The following is a 17122-nucleotide window of genomic DNA, read 5'->3' as shown; positions in this document are numbered from 1 at the left end:
AGGTCGAGTTGGTTAATTATGAAGATCCAGTCAGGGACCCAATACCCCGTCTGCAAGAGGATCTGCAAGAAATGAAAGAGGATTTAAGTAAGATGGTGAAACAGTACATAGTGCTGCAAAGGGATCTTGGGGAGTTAGAAAGGGTGGCAATGTACCTTTTAAAGCTGAATATAGTTACATGTGCCCCTTTTTGACAAACAAAATGGAGTCCCGGTCCTCCCAGAAGCCTCTGCAGAAATGTCCTCTATTCCTTCCTTAAACATATTAACCTTGACTAAACACTGTAAACTGTTGCTTATCTGCATTGCAAACAAAGACCATTTACATGAGTAAAGGGAACCTTACGCAAGCCACCTGGCCAGAGGCTTGGCCACCAGATAACAGAAGAAACATACTGTATGAAGTATCTACATTCCATTCAATACTGATGGTCTTAATTAAATAGTCTAGATTAAATAACTACCCATTGTATTATCAATAGTCTTTCGCTACGCCAGACTTTAGAAATATGTAGAAACTTAGTTAAAGATTGAAGAACTCTTTGTCCCTTTGTCTGACTTGAAAGACACATGAAGAAACCAGAACCTGTTTACTTTACTGTATAAATGTGTTGTTAATCTGCAATTCTGGAGAGTCTCTGCTAGCCTTTGACTGAGCGGGACGCTCTCCTTGCGACAAGTAAAAATTTATTAAAAAAGAACATCTACCGGAGCTGATCGTTTCAGAGTCCCACTGAGAGTCGAGATTTCGACAAAAGGGACATTGAGGTAGAGCTACAGGACGTCCCATGGTATGAGAAGCTGTGGGATTGGGGAGTGAATGTCAACATACACCCATGGATCCGCATAATTTCTCATACATTAGTGATAGTACAGTTAGTCATGGCTATAGGATGGGGAATAGCAGCATGCACCGCTTGTAAAAAGAAACGGACCAAACAAAGAGCTAAAGCGAGTTGGAAAACACAAGATTGCTCTAAACATGATGGGTATGCAGGGCCTCCCGAACCAGCGCCTGATCACCGCATGGGGCAGGAGGCACAGCGATGCTTATACATGTGGTTTAACTTGGGCAAGGGCCAAGTACCAAAAGGGGGTATTGCAGTGGGGAAAGAGTTAAACTGACATCGCTGGCAGTTTCACTGAATGGTGTATTAAAGACAATAATCTAATGGGCCTTTTGCAGTAGTAAGCTTTTTCTAAGTTGATAACATAGTCGGATGTGGAAACCATAAGAGACCGAAGAGGATGTAAGTTCTGTTCTGGCAGGGAAGTAAACCAATGAAAGAGGCCGAGAGAGGCAGGAAAGGAGGACAATGAGTCAGAAGTACAATGTTGATGAGACCCATCTGGCATAAACAAAGGTCATGGGTGCAACAACAGCTTGTGGGATAACGGCCGATATTAAAGGTGGTGCTTTAATGTAACACAGCACAGGCAACCAATCAGTGAAGGTGCATGCGGGCCAAGGTCCAATCGGGTGGCAGGAATGAATTTTGACATGTGTATTGTAATGTATAAAAATGTAGTGTTTGCTGTACCAATTTGGAAAGGTCTGGCTAAGACAGAGCAGACTGTTTCCCCACCAGTGCAATAAAGACAACTTGACTATCGATCTAAAACCTTGTGTCGAGTGTTGGTTTAAAATACTCCACAACAGTGTAGTCACGGACAAATTATTCTAAAGAGCTTTTAAAAGCTACAAGATACGGGACTGAAGACGTTCCTCAAACGGAGGGGGAACAAATCCCAGGGACATGATGGTTTCCATCCGAGGATTCTGAGGGAAGCCAGGGGAAGGAATAACGGAGGGTCCCCGAGTATAAATTGGCTGGCGCCGTTCCTTACATTACAACAGCGACAGCAATTCAAAATCAATGAATTGGCCCTGAAGTGTTATGGGCATCCTGGGGTCGTGAAGGGCGGCGAGTAAATGCACCCTCGCCTCTGAGTCAGAGGTTGTGGGTTCAAGTCCCACTCCAGAGACTTGAGCCCAAAAATCCAGGCTGACACTCCAGTGCAGTGCTGAGGGAGTGCGGCACTGTCGGAGGTGCCGTCTTTCAGATCAGACGTTAAACCGAGGCCTCGTCTGCTCTCTCGGGTGGACGTAAATGATCCCAGGGCACTATTTCGAAGATGATTAGGGGAATTATCCCCGGTGTCCTGGCCAATATCAACATCACTAAAAAAAAACAGATTATCTAGTCATTATTACGTTGCATAGAAACATAGAAAAATAGGAGCAGGAGTAGGCCATTTGGCCCTTCAAGCCTGCTCCACCATTCAATATGATCATGGCTGATCCTCTATCTCAATACCATATTCCCGCTCTCTCCCCATACCCCTTGATGCCTTTTGTGTCTAGAAATCTATCGATCTACCTTCTTAAATATATATTCCGTGACTTGGCCTCCACAGCCTGCTGTGGTAGAGAATTCCACAGGTTCACCACCCTCTGAGTGAAGAAATTTCTCCTCATCTCAGTCCTAAATAGCCGACCCCATATCCTGAGACTGTGACCCCTTGTTCTAAACCCCCAGGCAGGGGAAACATCCTCCCTGCATCCAGACTAGCCCTGTCAGAATTTTATACGTTTCAATGAGATCCCCTCTCATTCTTCTAAACTCCAGTGAATACAGGCCTAGTCGACCCAATCTCTCCTCATACGACAGCCCTGCCATCCCAGGAATCAGTCTGGTGAACCTTCGCTGCACTCCCTCTATGGCAAGTATATCCTTTCTTAGGTAAGGAGACCAAAACTGCACACAGTACTCCAGGTGTGGTCTCACCAAGGCCCTGTATAACTGCAGTAAGACATCCTTGCTCCTGTACTCAAATCCTCTTGCAATGAAGGCCAGCATACCATTTGCCTTCCTAACTGCTTGCTGCACCTGCATGTGTGCTTTCAGTGACTGGTGCACAAGGACACCCAGGTCCCTTTGTACATCAACATTTCCCAATCTATCACCATTTAAATAATACTCTGCCTTTCTGTTTTTTCTACCGAAGTGGGTAACTTCACATTTATCCACGTTATACTGCATCTGCCATGTATTTGCCCGCTCACTCAACTTGTCTAAATCGCCTTGAAGCCTCTTTGCATCCTCCTCACAACTCACAATCCCACCTAGTTTCATGTTGTCAGCAAACTTGGAAATATTACATTTGGTTCTCTCATCCAAATCATTGATATATATTGTGAATAGCTGGGGCCCAAGCACTGATCCCTGCGGTACCCCACTAGCCACCACCTGCCACCCAGAAAAAGACCCATTTATTCCTATTCTCTGTTTCCTGTCTGTTAACCAATTTTTAATCCATGCCAGTATATTACCCCCAATCCCATGAGCTTTAATTTTGCACACTAACCTCTGATGTGGGACTTTAATCAAAGGCCTTCTGAAAATCCAAATACACCACATCCACTGGTTCTCCCTTATCTATTCTACCAGTTACATCCTCAAAAAACTCCAGTCGGTTTGTCAAACTCGATTTCCCTTTCATAAATCCATGTTGATTCTGTCTAATCCCGTTGATATTTTCTAAGTGTCGTGTTATCACATCCTTTATAATCGAGTCGAGCATTTTCCCTACTACTGATGTTAGGCTAATAGCGGGGTTACATTTGCCGCCCTCCAATCTGCAGGAACTGTTCCATAAGCTATAGAATTTTGGAATTGCTGTTTGTGGGAGCTTGCTGTGCGCTAATTGGCTGCCACTTTTGCTACATTACAACAGTGACTCCACTTCATTGGCTGTAAAGCACTTTGGGACGTGCGATGGACGTGAAAGGCGCTATATAAATGCAAGTCTTTCTTTTCTTTTCTTTAAGTTCTTTGTTTTTCTTTTTCACTCCATTTTGACCCAGACTGTCGAGCAATGGAGGGGTTATCATAGAATCACAGAAATTTAGGGCACAGAAGGAGGCCATTCGGCCCATCGTGCCTGAGCCGGCCAAAAACAGCTTTCCAGCCTAATCTCACTTTCCAGCTCTTGGCCCGTAGCCCTGCAGGTGGCAGCACTTCAGGTGCATATCCAAGTACTTCTTAACTGAGATGAGGGTTTCTGGCTCTACCACCCTTTCAGGCAGAAAGTTCCAGACCCCGACCACGCTCTGAGTGAAAAAAGTTCTTCTCAACCCCCCTGTAATCCTTCTACCAATTACTTTAAATCTATGGCCCTTGGTTATTGACCTCGCTGCTAAGGAAAATCGGTCCTTCCTACCCACTCTATCCAGGCCCCTCATAATTTTATACACCTCAATCAAGTCTCCCTCAGTCTCCTCTGTTCCAAAGAGCAGTTAGTAACAGAGATTGGAGAAGTTTGGGGCTTTTCTTTGCACTGAAGCAGCGAAGGATGAGGGCCAGCCTGATGGAGGTCCTCAAGAACATGAGGGTTATTGATCAAAGGCAAATGACAGATTCCTCTCTGGGCACCTCAATGTCAGCATGCTTGTTGTGGTTTAGAACGCGCATGCTCAGGGGCAGCAGAGTCCCAGGACCAGCTGCTAGTGGGCATGCTCAGGGGCCCAGAGTCCCAGGACCAGCTGCTAGTGGGCATGCTCAGGGGCAGAGTCCCAGGACCAGCTGCTAGTGCGCATGCTCAGGGGCCCAGAGTCCCAGAACCAGCTGCTAGTGGGCATGCTCAGGGGCAGAGTCCCAGGACCAGCTGATAGTGGGCATGCTCAGGGACAGAGTCCGAGGACCAGCTGCTAGTGGGCATGCTCAGGGGCAGTGTCCCAGGACCAGCTGCTAGTGGGCATGCTCAGGGGCAGCGGAGTCCCAGGACCAGCTGCGAGTGCGCATGCTCAGGGGCCTAGTCCCAGGACCAGCTGCTAGTGGGCATGCTCAGGGGCAGCAGAGTCCCAGGACCAGCTGCTAGTGGGCATGCTCAGGGGCAGAGTCCCAGGACCAGCTGCTAGTGCGCATGCTCAGGGGCAGCAGAGTCCCAGGACCAGATGCTAGTGGGCATGCTCAGGGGCAGCAGAGTCCAAGGACCAGCTGCTAGTGGGCATGCTCAGGGGCAGAGTCCCAGGACCAGCTGCTAGTGGGCATGCTCAGGGGAGCAGAGTCCCAGGACCAGCTGCTAGTGGCCATGCTCAGGGGAGCAGAGTCCCAGGACCAGCTGCTAGTGGGCATGCTCAGGGGCAGAGTCCCAGGACCAGCTGCTAGTGGCCATGCTCAGGGGAGCAGAGTCCCAGGACCAGCTGCTAGTGGGCATGCTCAGGGGCAGAGTCCCAGGACCAGCTGCTAGTGGGCATGCTCAGGGGCAGAGTCCCAGGACCAGCTGCTAGTGCGCATGCTCAGGGGCAGTGTCCCAGGACCAGCTGCTAGTGGGCATGCTCAGGGGCAGAGTCCCAGGACCAGCTGCTAGTGGGCATGCTCAGGGGCAGTAGAGTCCCAGTACCAGCGAACGGAGCAGATTCAGCCTCCCGGAGCGGGTCAGACTTCCTCAGAGACACGTGACCGGGGCCTCAGTGACGTCATCGCACCAGGGGCACGTGACGCGAGCCCACGGCCTGATTGACGGCAGCTTCCGACCATTAGGGACCGAGCGGGGCGGGGCTGGAGGAGCGAGCCGGCGGCGGATCCTCCAATCAATCGGGGAGCCCGAGGGGCGGGACTAGCGGCACCCAGTGGGCGGGGCTGGAGGAGCGAGCCGGCGGCGGGTCCTCCAACCAATCAGGGAGCCCGAGGGGCGGGACTAGCGGCACCCAGTGGGCGGGGCTGGAGGAGCGAGCCGGCGGCGGGTCCTCCAACCAATCAGGGAGCCCGAGGGGCGGGACTAGCGGCACCCAGTGGGCGGGGCTGGAGGAGCGAGCCGGCGGCGGGTCCTCCAACCAATCGGGGAGCCCGAGGGGCGGGGCTAGCGTCACCCAGTGGGCGTGTCTGGAGGAGCCAGCCGGCGGCGAGTCCTCCAACCAATCGGGGAGCCCGAGGGGCGGGACTAGCGCCGGCTGATTGTCTGATCCGCAGGGCAGCGAGTTTCTCCAGTCCCTTGTTCAGGGCCCGAGGAGGCTGTGGGCCTTTATTCCCCGCATTGGACACAAGGCTCTTTGGCTCAGGCATAGGGTGACGTCGCAATGAAACTTTTCGCCCTCCTTTACAAAGATGGCTCTTTATCTCAGGCATAGAGTGACGTCGCACTGAAACTTTCCGCTCTCCTTTACAAAGATGGCTGCCGTTAACTACTGTAAGGACAAGAAATCCCAGCAACTGCAAACACGGGATCTTCAGCTTATTATTCGGGGCTTGCCTCCTGCACGAGTTGTTTATGAAGCCTCCCCACCCACCTACAGGTCCATTACTCCCTCCGTCGCCCTCCCGGCTTCAGCTCCATCTCCAATAACGCACTGCGCATGCTCACTATACCGGCCCCTCCCGCGCCTGCGCGCCGGGCTCTTGTAGTCTGGGTGCGGCACGTGGTCATAAGAACCTAAGAACATAAGAAATAGGAGCGGGAGTAGGCCAATCGGCCCCTCGAGCCTGCTCCGCCATTCAATAAGATCATGGCTGATCTGATCCTAACCGCCAATCTACTATCACAGAACCATCTCCTGAATCTAACAGAATTAGACACACGAACTAGGAGAAGGATCAGGCTACACAGCCCCTGGGCCCGCTCCGCTACCCACAGGGCCATGAGCGATCCGAACCTAGACTCATGTCCAAATTCCTGCCCGCTCCCCGTAACCCTTAATTCCCTTCTAGGAAACTGTCTATTTCTGTTTTAAATTTATGTAATGATGTAGCTTCTACAGCTTTTTGGGGCAGCATATTCCATGGACCTACCACCCTCTGAGTGAAGTAGTTCCTCCTCATCTCAGTTTTGAAAGAGCAGCCCCTTATTCTAGGACTATGCCTCCTAGTTCTAGTTTCACCCATCATCGGGAACATCCTCCCCGCATCCACCCGATCCAACCCCTTCACAATCTTATATGTTTCAATAAGATCGCCTCTCATTCTTCTGAACTCCAATGAGTAGAGTCCCAATCTACTCAACCTCTCCTCATCCCCGGGATTAACTGAGTGAACCTTCTTTGTACTGACTCGAGAGCAAGTATGTCCTTTCTTAAGTATGGACACCAAAACTGTACGCAGTATTCCAGTATTCCCCGCATTGGACACAAGGCTCTTTGGCTCACAACACACTGGCTCAGGTTTTAATAGAGACTTTTTAAATTCATCAATAAAAGCAGATAAACCTTGTGCTTCTGTGGAACAAACTTTCTAATATTTTATACAATCATAGAATTGTTACAGCACAGAAGGAGGCCATTCGGCCCGTCGAGCCCGTGCCAGCTCTCTGCAAGACCACTTCAGCGAGTCCCACTCCCCGCCCTTTCCCCGTAACCGTGCAAATTTCTTTACTTCAGATACTTATCCAATTCCCTTTTAAAAGCCGTGATTGAATCTGCCTCCACCACCCTTTCAGGCAGTGCATTCCAGATCCTAACCACTTGCTGCATAAAAAAGTTTTTCCTCATGTCGCCTTTGGTTCCTCTGCCAATCACCTTAAATCTGTTTCCTCTGGTTCTCGACCCTTCTGTCAATGGGAACAGTTTCTCTCTCTACTCTGTCCAGACCCCTCATGATTTTGAACACCTGTATCAAATCTCCTCTCAACCTTCTCTGCTCTGAGGAGAACCACCCCAGTTTCTCCAGTCTATCCACATCAATGGGGCGGAGGTGGAAAGGGTGGCCAGCTTTAAGTTCCTCGGAGTTCACATCACGGAAGACCTCTCCTGGTCCCTCAACACCTCCTCTCTGGTGAAGAAGGCCCAGCAGCGCCTATATTTCTTGAGGAGGCTGAAGGGATGTAATCTGTCACCCCCGATCCTCTCTAACTTCTACCGCTGCACTATAGAGAGCATCCTGACAAACTGTATCACGGTATGGTACGGCAGCTGTAGCTCCCATGACCGGAAAGCCCTGCAGCAGGTAGTCAAAACTGCCCAACGCATCACCGGCACCCGGCTACCGACCATAGAACATATATATCAGAAACGCTGCCTACGGAGGGCACGGTCCATCATCAAAGACCCTACCCACCCCAGCCACAGTCTGTTCGCCCTCCTACCATCTGGAAGACGCTACAGATGCATTCGCACCCATACGACCAGATTTAGGAACAGCGGTGTAGGTGGGCATCCTTTACCTGGTTTACGGTAATTTACCTGGTCAGGCAGCCTTTACCACTGCATTGTGACCAATTCCAATCAGCGGTTTCAAATCGCTAAACCCCCCCCTCCAGCTCTGACTTGAGGAACTGATAATTAATGATATATTAAAAATGGACAAATGGTCTGGATGCAAGAAAGTGACTGATGTGCTATCAATTCCTCATAAAAGACAGAGAGTTAATTAATAGGCTTTTATTAGCAAAGAACAGAGCATGCCTCTCGTGGTTGCCTGGTACCCAAAAGGGCAGGGGGCTGCAGAGCAGTCACCTTTATACCCGGGCATGTGGGTGGAGCCAGGGGCGGAGTCAGCTGAGGCATGCATAGGCACAACAGTGTGCAACAACAACAACAACAATAACAAACAGTGGTTTACCACATTCACCCCTTGTTTAAAATTGAGTCCGGCGGGGTGAAGTGTACTAAAAGTTCGTGTAACCTAAAAGTTCGTGTAATTAAGTCTATCAGGTGGCCTTGTATGCCGTCCTGATCGTCGTAGCAGCGGCGGTGATGGTGCAGCATCCAACGCCGAACCTGGCGTCTCGTTGAGAGGTTGTGTAGTCAATGGCGGGTCCTGGGGCTGCGGCATGCCATCTACAGGGGTCGGGGTGTGGGTAGTGGTGGGTGACGATGGTGGTGTCTCGGGCACCCGAAGGTGCGAGGTCTCGTGTGGAGACTGTGTCCTCCCGCCCGTCCGGGTACGCTACGTAAGCATACTGGGGGTAGGCGTGGGTAGTGGTGGGTGGCGAAGGAAGTGTTTCGGGAGCACCCGAAGGTGCGAGGTCTCGTATGGAGACTGTGTCCTCCCGCCCGTCCGGGTACACCACGTAAGCATACTGAGGGTTGGCGTGGAGGAGGCTCACCCTCTCGACCAGGGGGTCCATCTTATGGGACCTCACGTGCTTCCGCAGTAGGACGGGTCCTGGAGAAGTCAGCCATGTCGGTAACGAGACACCCGACGTGGACTTCCTGGGGAAGGAGAACATTCTCTCATGAGGGGTGGCATTGGTGGCTGTACAGAGCAGTGACCGAATGGAATGGAGCGCCGCAGGGAGGACCTCCTGCCAGCGAGAGGTCGGAAGGCCCTTAGATTTCAAGTTTAAAAGGATTGCCTTCCAGACCATCGCATTCTCTCTTTCCACCTGGCCATTCCCCCGGGGGTTGTAGCTGGTGGTCCTGCTTGTAGCAATACCTCTCGCGAGCAGGTACTGACGAAGTTCGTCGCTCATAAAGGATGAGCCCCTGTCGCTATGAATATAGCTAGGGAAACCGAACAATGCGAAGAGGTCATTCAGACATTTAATGACCGTGGTACTGGTCATGTCTGAGCAAGGGATGGCAAACGGGAAATGGGAGTACTCGTCAATTATATTGAGGAAGTACACATTGTGGTCAGAGGAGGGGAGGGGCCCTTTTAAATCGCCGCACAGCCGCTCGAAGGGGCGCGTGGCTTTGATCAGGCTCGCTCTGTCTGGCCTATAAAAATGCGGTTTGCACTCGGCACAGATTTGGCAGTTCCTGGTCAAGGTCCTGACCTCCTCGATGGAGTAGGGCAGGTTACGGGATTTGATGAAATGGAAAAACCTGGTGACGCCTGTGGTAAACCACTTTTATCGTTCACTATCGTTACACTATGGTTATCACTGTTTATATCGTTACACTATGGTTATCACTGTTTACACTGTTGTATCACTACACAAGGTCACCTCTTGCCACGCTGTTATACCTGGGCTGACCACAGCTGACTCTGCCCATGGCTCCGCCTGCTTGCCCAGGTATAAAGGTGGTCGACTGGCTGGTATTCCTCCTTGTTGGATCCGATCACCCACGAGGGTGGGCTCTGTTATTTAGCCAATAAAAACCTATAGTTACTAACTTAACTTGTCGCTTTTCATGAACTGAATTGATAGGTATTGTGGAGGGTCTTCAGTCTATCAACCTGCGCGTTGGCGCATGTACCACGTGATAGGGCATCTGGGGGCTCATTGAGTTTCCTGGGCCAGTACAAGATATCATAATTGTAGGTGGAGAGTTCGATCCTCCACCTCAAGATCTTGTCATTCTTGATTTTGCCCCTCTGCTTATTATTAAACATAAAAGCTACTGACCGCTGGTCAGTGAGCAGGGTAAATCGTTTTCCGGCCAGGTAATGCCTCCAATGTCGCACAGCTTCCACAATGGCCTGGGCCTCCTTTTCGACAGAGGAGTGTCGAATCTCGGGGCCCTGGAGGGTCCTTGAGAAAAAGGCCACGGGTCTCCCCGCCTGGTTAAGGGTTGCAACTAGGGCAAAGTCGGATGCGTCGCTCTCCACTTGGAAAGGGATGGACTCATCCACTGTGTGCATTGTGGCCTTCGCAATATCTCTTTTTATGAGAGTGAAGGCTGCACATGCCTCTGCTGTCAGGGGGAAGGAGGCGGACTTGATGAGGGGTCTGGCTTTGTCCGCATAGTTGGGCACCCACTGAGCATAGTAAGAGAAAAACCCAAGGCATCTCTTCAGTGCTTTTTGGCAGTGGGGGAGGGGGAGCTCCATAAGGGGGCACATTCTGTCGGGGTCGGGGCCGATGACTCCGTTCTCCACTACGCAGCCAAGAATGGCAAGGCGCGTAGTACGAAACATACATTTGTCCTTGTTGTATGTTAGATTCAGCCGCTGGGCCGTACGGAGGAATTTCTCTAGGTTAACATCATGGTCCTGCTGGTCGTGGCCGCAGATGGTGACGTTGTCTAGATAGGGGAAAGTGGCCTGGAGCGCGTTCTGGTCAACCATCCGGTCCATCTCCCGTTGGAAGACTGAAACCCCGTTGGTGACGCCGAAGGGAACTCTGAGGAAGTGGTAGAGATGACCGTCAGCTTCAAAAGCTGTGTACTGGCGGTCCTCAGCCCTGATGGGGAGCTGGTGGTATGCCGACTTCAGATCAATCGTCGAGAACACCCGGTATTGTGCTATCTGATTGACCATGTCAGATATGCGGGGGAGTGGGTATGCATCCAACTGGGTGTAGCGATTGCATCCAACTGGGTGTAGCGATTGATTGTCTGGCTGTAGTCAATAACTAGGCGCTGTTTTTCGCCAGTCTTCACTACCACCACTTGTGCTCGCCATGGGCTGGTGCTACTTTCAATAATCCCTTCCTTCAGGAGTCTCGCTACCTCGGATTTAATGAAGCTCCTATCCCCGGCACTGTAACGCCTGCTTTTGGTAGTGATGGGCTTACAGTCGCGGGTGAGGTTAGCGAACAAGGAGGGGGGGGAGACTTTAAGGGCGGAGAGGCTGCAAATGGTGCGCGGTGGGTGATTTAAAAGCTGCTGGCTGCAGACTGTGAGTGGGGGGAGGGGTCCGTCGTACGCTAATGTGACACTTTTAAGGTGGCACTGAAAATCCAACCCCAGTAGAACGGCAGCGCAGAGATGGGGCAGGGCCAGAAGTTTAAAATTTTTGTATTCTGTGCCCCGTACTGAAAGGGTCACTACACAGTAGCCACCGACGTCTGCTGAATGGGATTTGGAAGCCATAGATATCCGATGGTGCATCGGCAGGACCGGGAGAGAGTAACTGCACACCGTGTCAGGGTGGATAAAGCTCTCCGTGCTCCCGCTGTCAAAAAGGCAGGTAGTGGCGCGGCCGTTTACCATAATGTCCATCATGGACCTGGACAGTTGATGAGGGAGAGATTGGTCCAGCGTCACAGAGGCCAGCGTATGGTCAAGCGAGTCGATGTGGTCGTCAGATGAGGCGGTGGTTGAGTCCGGGTCCCCCGTGATTGAAGTTGGAGGCGTCCAAGATGGCGGACAAAATGGCGGCGCCCATGATCCCGATCCCCACGCGGCTGGGGGAGCCCAAGATGGCGGACAAGATGGCTGCCCCCACGGTTCGCACGCGGCGCTGCTGGCGTTAGCGGTTTTACCTTTGCAGGCGCTGACATAGTGTCCTTTCTTCCCGCAGCCAGAGCAGGTAGCGTTTTTCGCCGGGCAGCGTGCTCTGGGGTGTTTTGCCTGGCCACAAAAATAACATTTCTGTGCCTTGGACATCGCTGCAGCAGTTGGAGGTGGCGGTCCCATGAGCCAAGGTTGCGGCATCCACGGTGCGGAGCGGTTAGGGGAGAAAGCGTCCATATTCCTGTGGGCCGCGTCGAGCGAGAGCGCGAGGGACACTGCCTTTTTCAGGTCTATTTCTCCCTTCTCCAACAGTCTCTGCCGGGAGTAGTCGGACCTTAGACCCGCAACGAAAGCATCTCGGATCAGTCCCTCCGTGTGTGCTTCGGCTGATACTTCTTTGCGATCGCAGCCTCGGCCGAGTATCTGTAGTTCCCGTAGGAAAGCCTCCACCGATTCCCCGGGCTGCTGTCTGCGGGATCTTAAGAGGTGCCTGGCATAGACCGTATTTACCGGGTGTGTGTACTGCCCTTTAAGCAGATCGATAGCCGCCGCGTAGGTCGTCGCGTCCTGGATTAGTGTATAAACTTGGTGGCTCACCTTTGAGGCCAGGATTTTCAGCTTGTTTTCGTCTAGGGTCACAGTTGAGGCTTCCAGGTAAGCCTCGAAGCAACGCAGCCATTGAGCGAATTTGGTAGCCGAACCCGCTTCTTGGGGGTCTAGGTCCAGGCATGTTGGTCTGAGGGCTCGCAGCAGCGCCTGCTGCTCAGCATTTGGCGCCGTCGGTTGATGCAGCTCCTGCTGTTCAGCATTTGGACCCGACATTTTGTTTTGCTAATAAAATTGATGCGCTATCAATTCCTCATAAAAGACAGAGAGTTAATTAATAGGCTTTTATTAGCAAAGAGCAGAGCATGCCTCTCGTGGTTGCCTGGTATCCAAAAGGGCAGGGGGCTGCAGAGCAGTCACCTTTATACCCGGGCATGTGGGTGGAGCCAGGGGCGGAGTCAGCTGAGGCATGCATAGGCACAACAGTGTGCAACAACAACAACAACAAAGTGGTTTACAACACATTTTATTAAAACTAAAGAAACTACACCACACGATCAAAGTAATCACAGTAAAATTGCTTAACAGGGGAAGGCAGACGGCAAAAATGAGGGATAAATGGCTACAATGTTAACCTTACAATCTTAGCAACATTTCCCTTAAATTACCACCCCTTTACTTCTCACTAGATTGTCTTGCGAGTGGGTCAAAACCTTGTTCACCTGCAGTCCAAAGAGTAAGAGACAAAAAAGGGGGCAGAGGACTTCCTGGGCTTAATCTTTATACCCTGGCAGTCCCTGTTGTTTTTGCGCCGAAAAGGTCCGTGCGCAATTTTGCGCCGAAAAGTCCGAATACACAAGAGAAGGGCTTTTAACTTCCTCCATTCATACATGGAGACATCATGTAGTAGAGTCAATTTCAGTGAATGGATGTGTGTAAACAATCCATTGTGCTTGCTGTCCGATGATTGGCTGATTCAAACGGGCTACTCCCCAGTGTAAACAAGCAGCTTGTAGGTTACCGGACCCGCCCAATACCACAGGGTGACTGACAGCTCGGGCTCCATTCAAACTTACTACAGGGCAGCGCTGAGCTTTTCATATGCTAACAGCCTGTCTGTCCTTTTCTGCTGCCTTTTAAAATTCTGTTTCCATGAGGTCTGTTCAGCCATTTTTATGCCCTGGGCAATTTAAACAGTCCAAAACTCAAGAGTACATCTTTTAATAAAATGTACAATCTTAAAGTGTGCGATTTTCACAAAGTTCTTTGATTCCAGTGTCCAAGTGCTGCCTAGCTTACGAGCTTTTTAACGCAGCCTTTTGTGTTCTGGGTATGTTTTAAAACATTGTCCAACCCAGAGACAATTTAAATCACACAAGTCTTCATCCATGATGCGGATTAATATTTCCCAATCTTCGGGGGCTGAGGGGATTTTGCGATCCTACAGTGGTGGGTGAACGACTAGAGACCATTGCCAAGGACAAAATTAATTCTCACTTGCAGAAGCATGGATTAATAAGGGGCAGCCAGTATGGATTTGTTAAAGGTAAATCGTGTCTGATTAAACTGATTGAGTTCTCTGATGAAGTAACAGAGGGTTGATGAAGGTAGTGCAGCAGATGTTGTATATATGGACTTTCAAAAGGCATTTGATAAAGTACCACATAAGAGACTTACTCTGAAAATAGAAGCAGAGGGAATTAAAGGGCTGATGGTAATTTAGGTATATAATTGGCTAAGGGAGAGGAGGCAGTGAGCAGTGCTGAGGGATGTTTTTCTGACTGGAGGGAGGTATGCAGTGGGCTCCCCCAGGGGTCGGAATTAGGACCATTGCTTTTCTTGTTATATATAAATGACCTGGACTTGGGTATAGGTGAACAATTTCAAAGTTTACGGATGATACTATTTACTGTGTTGCCAAGTTTTGTGAGTGTAGTAGTAGCAGACTTCAGAAGGACAGAGACAGACTGTGAAGTGAGCAGACACAAGGCAGATGACATTAAATGAGGATAAGTGTGAAGTGATGCACTTTGGGAGAAACAACAGGGAGAGGCCGTATAATCTAAATGGGACTATTTTGAGGGGGTGCAAGAGCAGAGGGACCTGGGGGTCCATATTCACAAGTCTTTGAAAGTGCCACGGCAAGTTGGTGAGGCGGTTCAGAAAGCGTATGGGATACTTGGCTTTGCAAATAGTGCCATTGAATACAAAAACAAGGAAGTTACACTAAACCTTTACAAATCACTAGTTAGGAACATAGGACAGGAGGAGGCCATTCAGCCCCTCGAGCCTGTTCCACCATTCAATGAGATCATGGCTGATCTGTGACCTAACTCCATACACCCGCCTTTGGCCCATATCCCTTAATACCTTTGGTTAACAAAAACCTATCAATCTCAGATTGAAAATTAACAATTGATCGAGCATCAATTGCTGTTTGCGGAAGAGAGTTCCAAACTTCTACCACCCTTTGTGTGTAGAAGTGTTTCCTAATTTCACTCCTGAAAGGTCTGGCTCTAATTTTTAGACTATGTCCCCAGTCCTAGAATCCCCAACCAGCGGAAATAGTTTCTCTCTATCTACCCTATCTGTTCCCCTTAATATCCTGAAAACTTCGATCAGATCACCCCTTAACTTTCTAAATTCCAGGGAATACAATCCTAATTTGTGTAATCCCTCCTCGTAACTTAACCCTTGAAGTCCAGGTATCATTCTGGTAAACCTACGCTGCACTCCCTCCAAGGCCAATATATCCTTCCTAAGGTGTGATGCCCAGAACTGCTCACAGTGCTCCAGGTGTGGTCTAACCAGGGTTTTGTACAGCTGCAGGGTTTTGGCCTCAGCTGGAGTCTTGTGTACAGTTCTGGGCACCACACTTTAGGAAGGACGTCAAGGCCTTGGAGAGGGTGCAGAGGAGGTTGACCAGGATGGTACCAGGGATGAGGGACTTCAGTTATGTGGAGAGACTGGAGAAGCTGGGATTGTTCCCCTGAGAGCAGAGAACGTTAAGAGAAGACCTAATAGAGGTGTTCAAAATGATGAGGGGTTTTGATCGAGCAAGTAGGGAGAAACTGTTCACTCTGGCAAGTGGGTTGGTAACCAAAGGTCACAGATTTAAAATAGTTACTAAAAGAACTATAGGTGAAATGAGAATTGTTTTCATACAGAGGGTTGTTAAGATCTGGAACGCACCATCTGAAAGGATGCTGGAATCAGGTTCCACAGGAACTTTCAAACAGTAATTGGATGAGTCCTTGAAGAGGACTAGTTTGCAGAGTTCTGGGGATAAAGCTGGGGTTTGGGACTAAATTGGACAGCTCTTTCAAAGACACGATGGGCCGAATCACCTCCTTCTGTGCTGTTAGATTCTATGATCAGTGTGAAGTCGCTGGTGTGTCAGCAGGTTGGGTGACTGAGTGAATCCCTTCCCACACACGGAGCAGGTGAACGGTTTCTCCCCAGTGTGAACTCGCTGATGTACCAGCAGGTAGGATGACCGAGTGAATCCCTTCCCACACACGGAGCAGGTGAATGGCCTCTCCCCAGTGTGTCGGTGTTGGTGTCTCTTGAGCTCCCAGGAGCTTTTAAAACTCTTCCCACACTCAGAACATTGAAAGAGTCTCTCCCCAGTGTGAACTCGCTGGTGTGCCTTCAGCTCCCCGGAGCTTTTAAAGCTCTTCCCACAATCAGAACATTTAAAGGGCCTCTCGTCAGTGTGAACTAACTGATGTGTCAGCAGGTTGGATGACTGAGTAAATCCCTTCCCACACACAGAGCAGGTGAACTGTCTCTCCCCAGTGTGAACTCGCTGATGTATCAGCAGGTTGGATGACTGAGTGAATCCCTTCCCACACACGGAGCAGGCGAACGGCCTCTCCCCAGTGTGAACTCGCTGATGTACCAGCAGGTTGGGTGAATTAGCGAATCCCTTCCCACACACAGAGCAGTTGAACGGCCTCTCCCCAGTGTGTAGGTGTTGGTGTCTCTTGAGCTCCCCGGAGCTTTTAAAACTCTTCCCACACTCAGAACATTGAAAGAGTCTCTCCCCAGTGTGAAGTCGCTGGTGTCCCTTCACCTCCCTGGAGCTTTTAAAGCTCTTCCCAGTCAGAACATTTAAAGGGACTCTTGTCAGTGTGAACAAGCTGGTGTCCCTTCAGATACTGAGCGCTTCTAAAGCTCTTCCCACATTCAGAACATTGCAACAGCCTCTCCCCAGTGTGAACTCGCTGGTGTCCCTTCAGCTCCCCGGAGCTTTTAAAGCTCTTCCCAGTCAGAACATTTAAAGGGACTCTCGTCAGTGTGAACAAGCTGGTGTCCCTTCAGATACTGAGCGCTTCTAAAGCTCTTCCCACAGTCAGAACATTGAAATGGTCTCTCATCAGTGTGGACAAGTTGGTGTTGCTTTAGTTCCCCGGGGCTTTTAAATCTCTTCCCACAGTCAGGACATTGAAATGGTCTCTCATCAGTGTGAACAAGTTGGTGTCCCTTCAGATACTGAGCGCTTTTAAAGCTCTTCCCA

General features: G+C 50.2%; 1 protein-coding gene across 1 annotated transcript in view; it reads right to left on the bottom strand.

Moving 5' to 3' along the window:
* LOC147093445 (uncharacterized) overlaps nucleotides 1-17122 on the bottom strand; it is a 91668-nt gene that overhangs the window by 72931 nt on the left and 1615 nt on the right. Inside the window, exons 2-3 of the mRNA XM_085974335.1 lie at nucleotides 16005-16586; nucleotides 10567-10570 (exon numbers count right to left, since the gene is read on the bottom strand). Of these exons, the coding sequence (XP_085830461.1) occupies nucleotides 10567-10570; nucleotides 16005-16586 (586 nt within the window). The remainder of the gene's footprint in view (nucleotides 1-10566; nucleotides 10571-16004; nucleotides 16587-17122) is intronic.

The sequence above is a fragment of the Somniosus microcephalus genome, unplaced genomic scaffold (genome assembly GCF_052327205.1).
Source record: "Somniosus microcephalus isolate GS21.2 unplaced genomic scaffold, FLI_Smic_1.0 unresolved_chr1, whole genome shotgun sequence".
Taxonomy (NCBI): Eukaryota; Metazoa; Chordata; class Chondrichthyes; order Squaliformes; family Somniosidae; genus Somniosus; species Somniosus microcephalus.
Note: the sequence above shows the minus strand (reverse complement) of the source record. Positions and strands in the feature narration are given on the sequence as shown.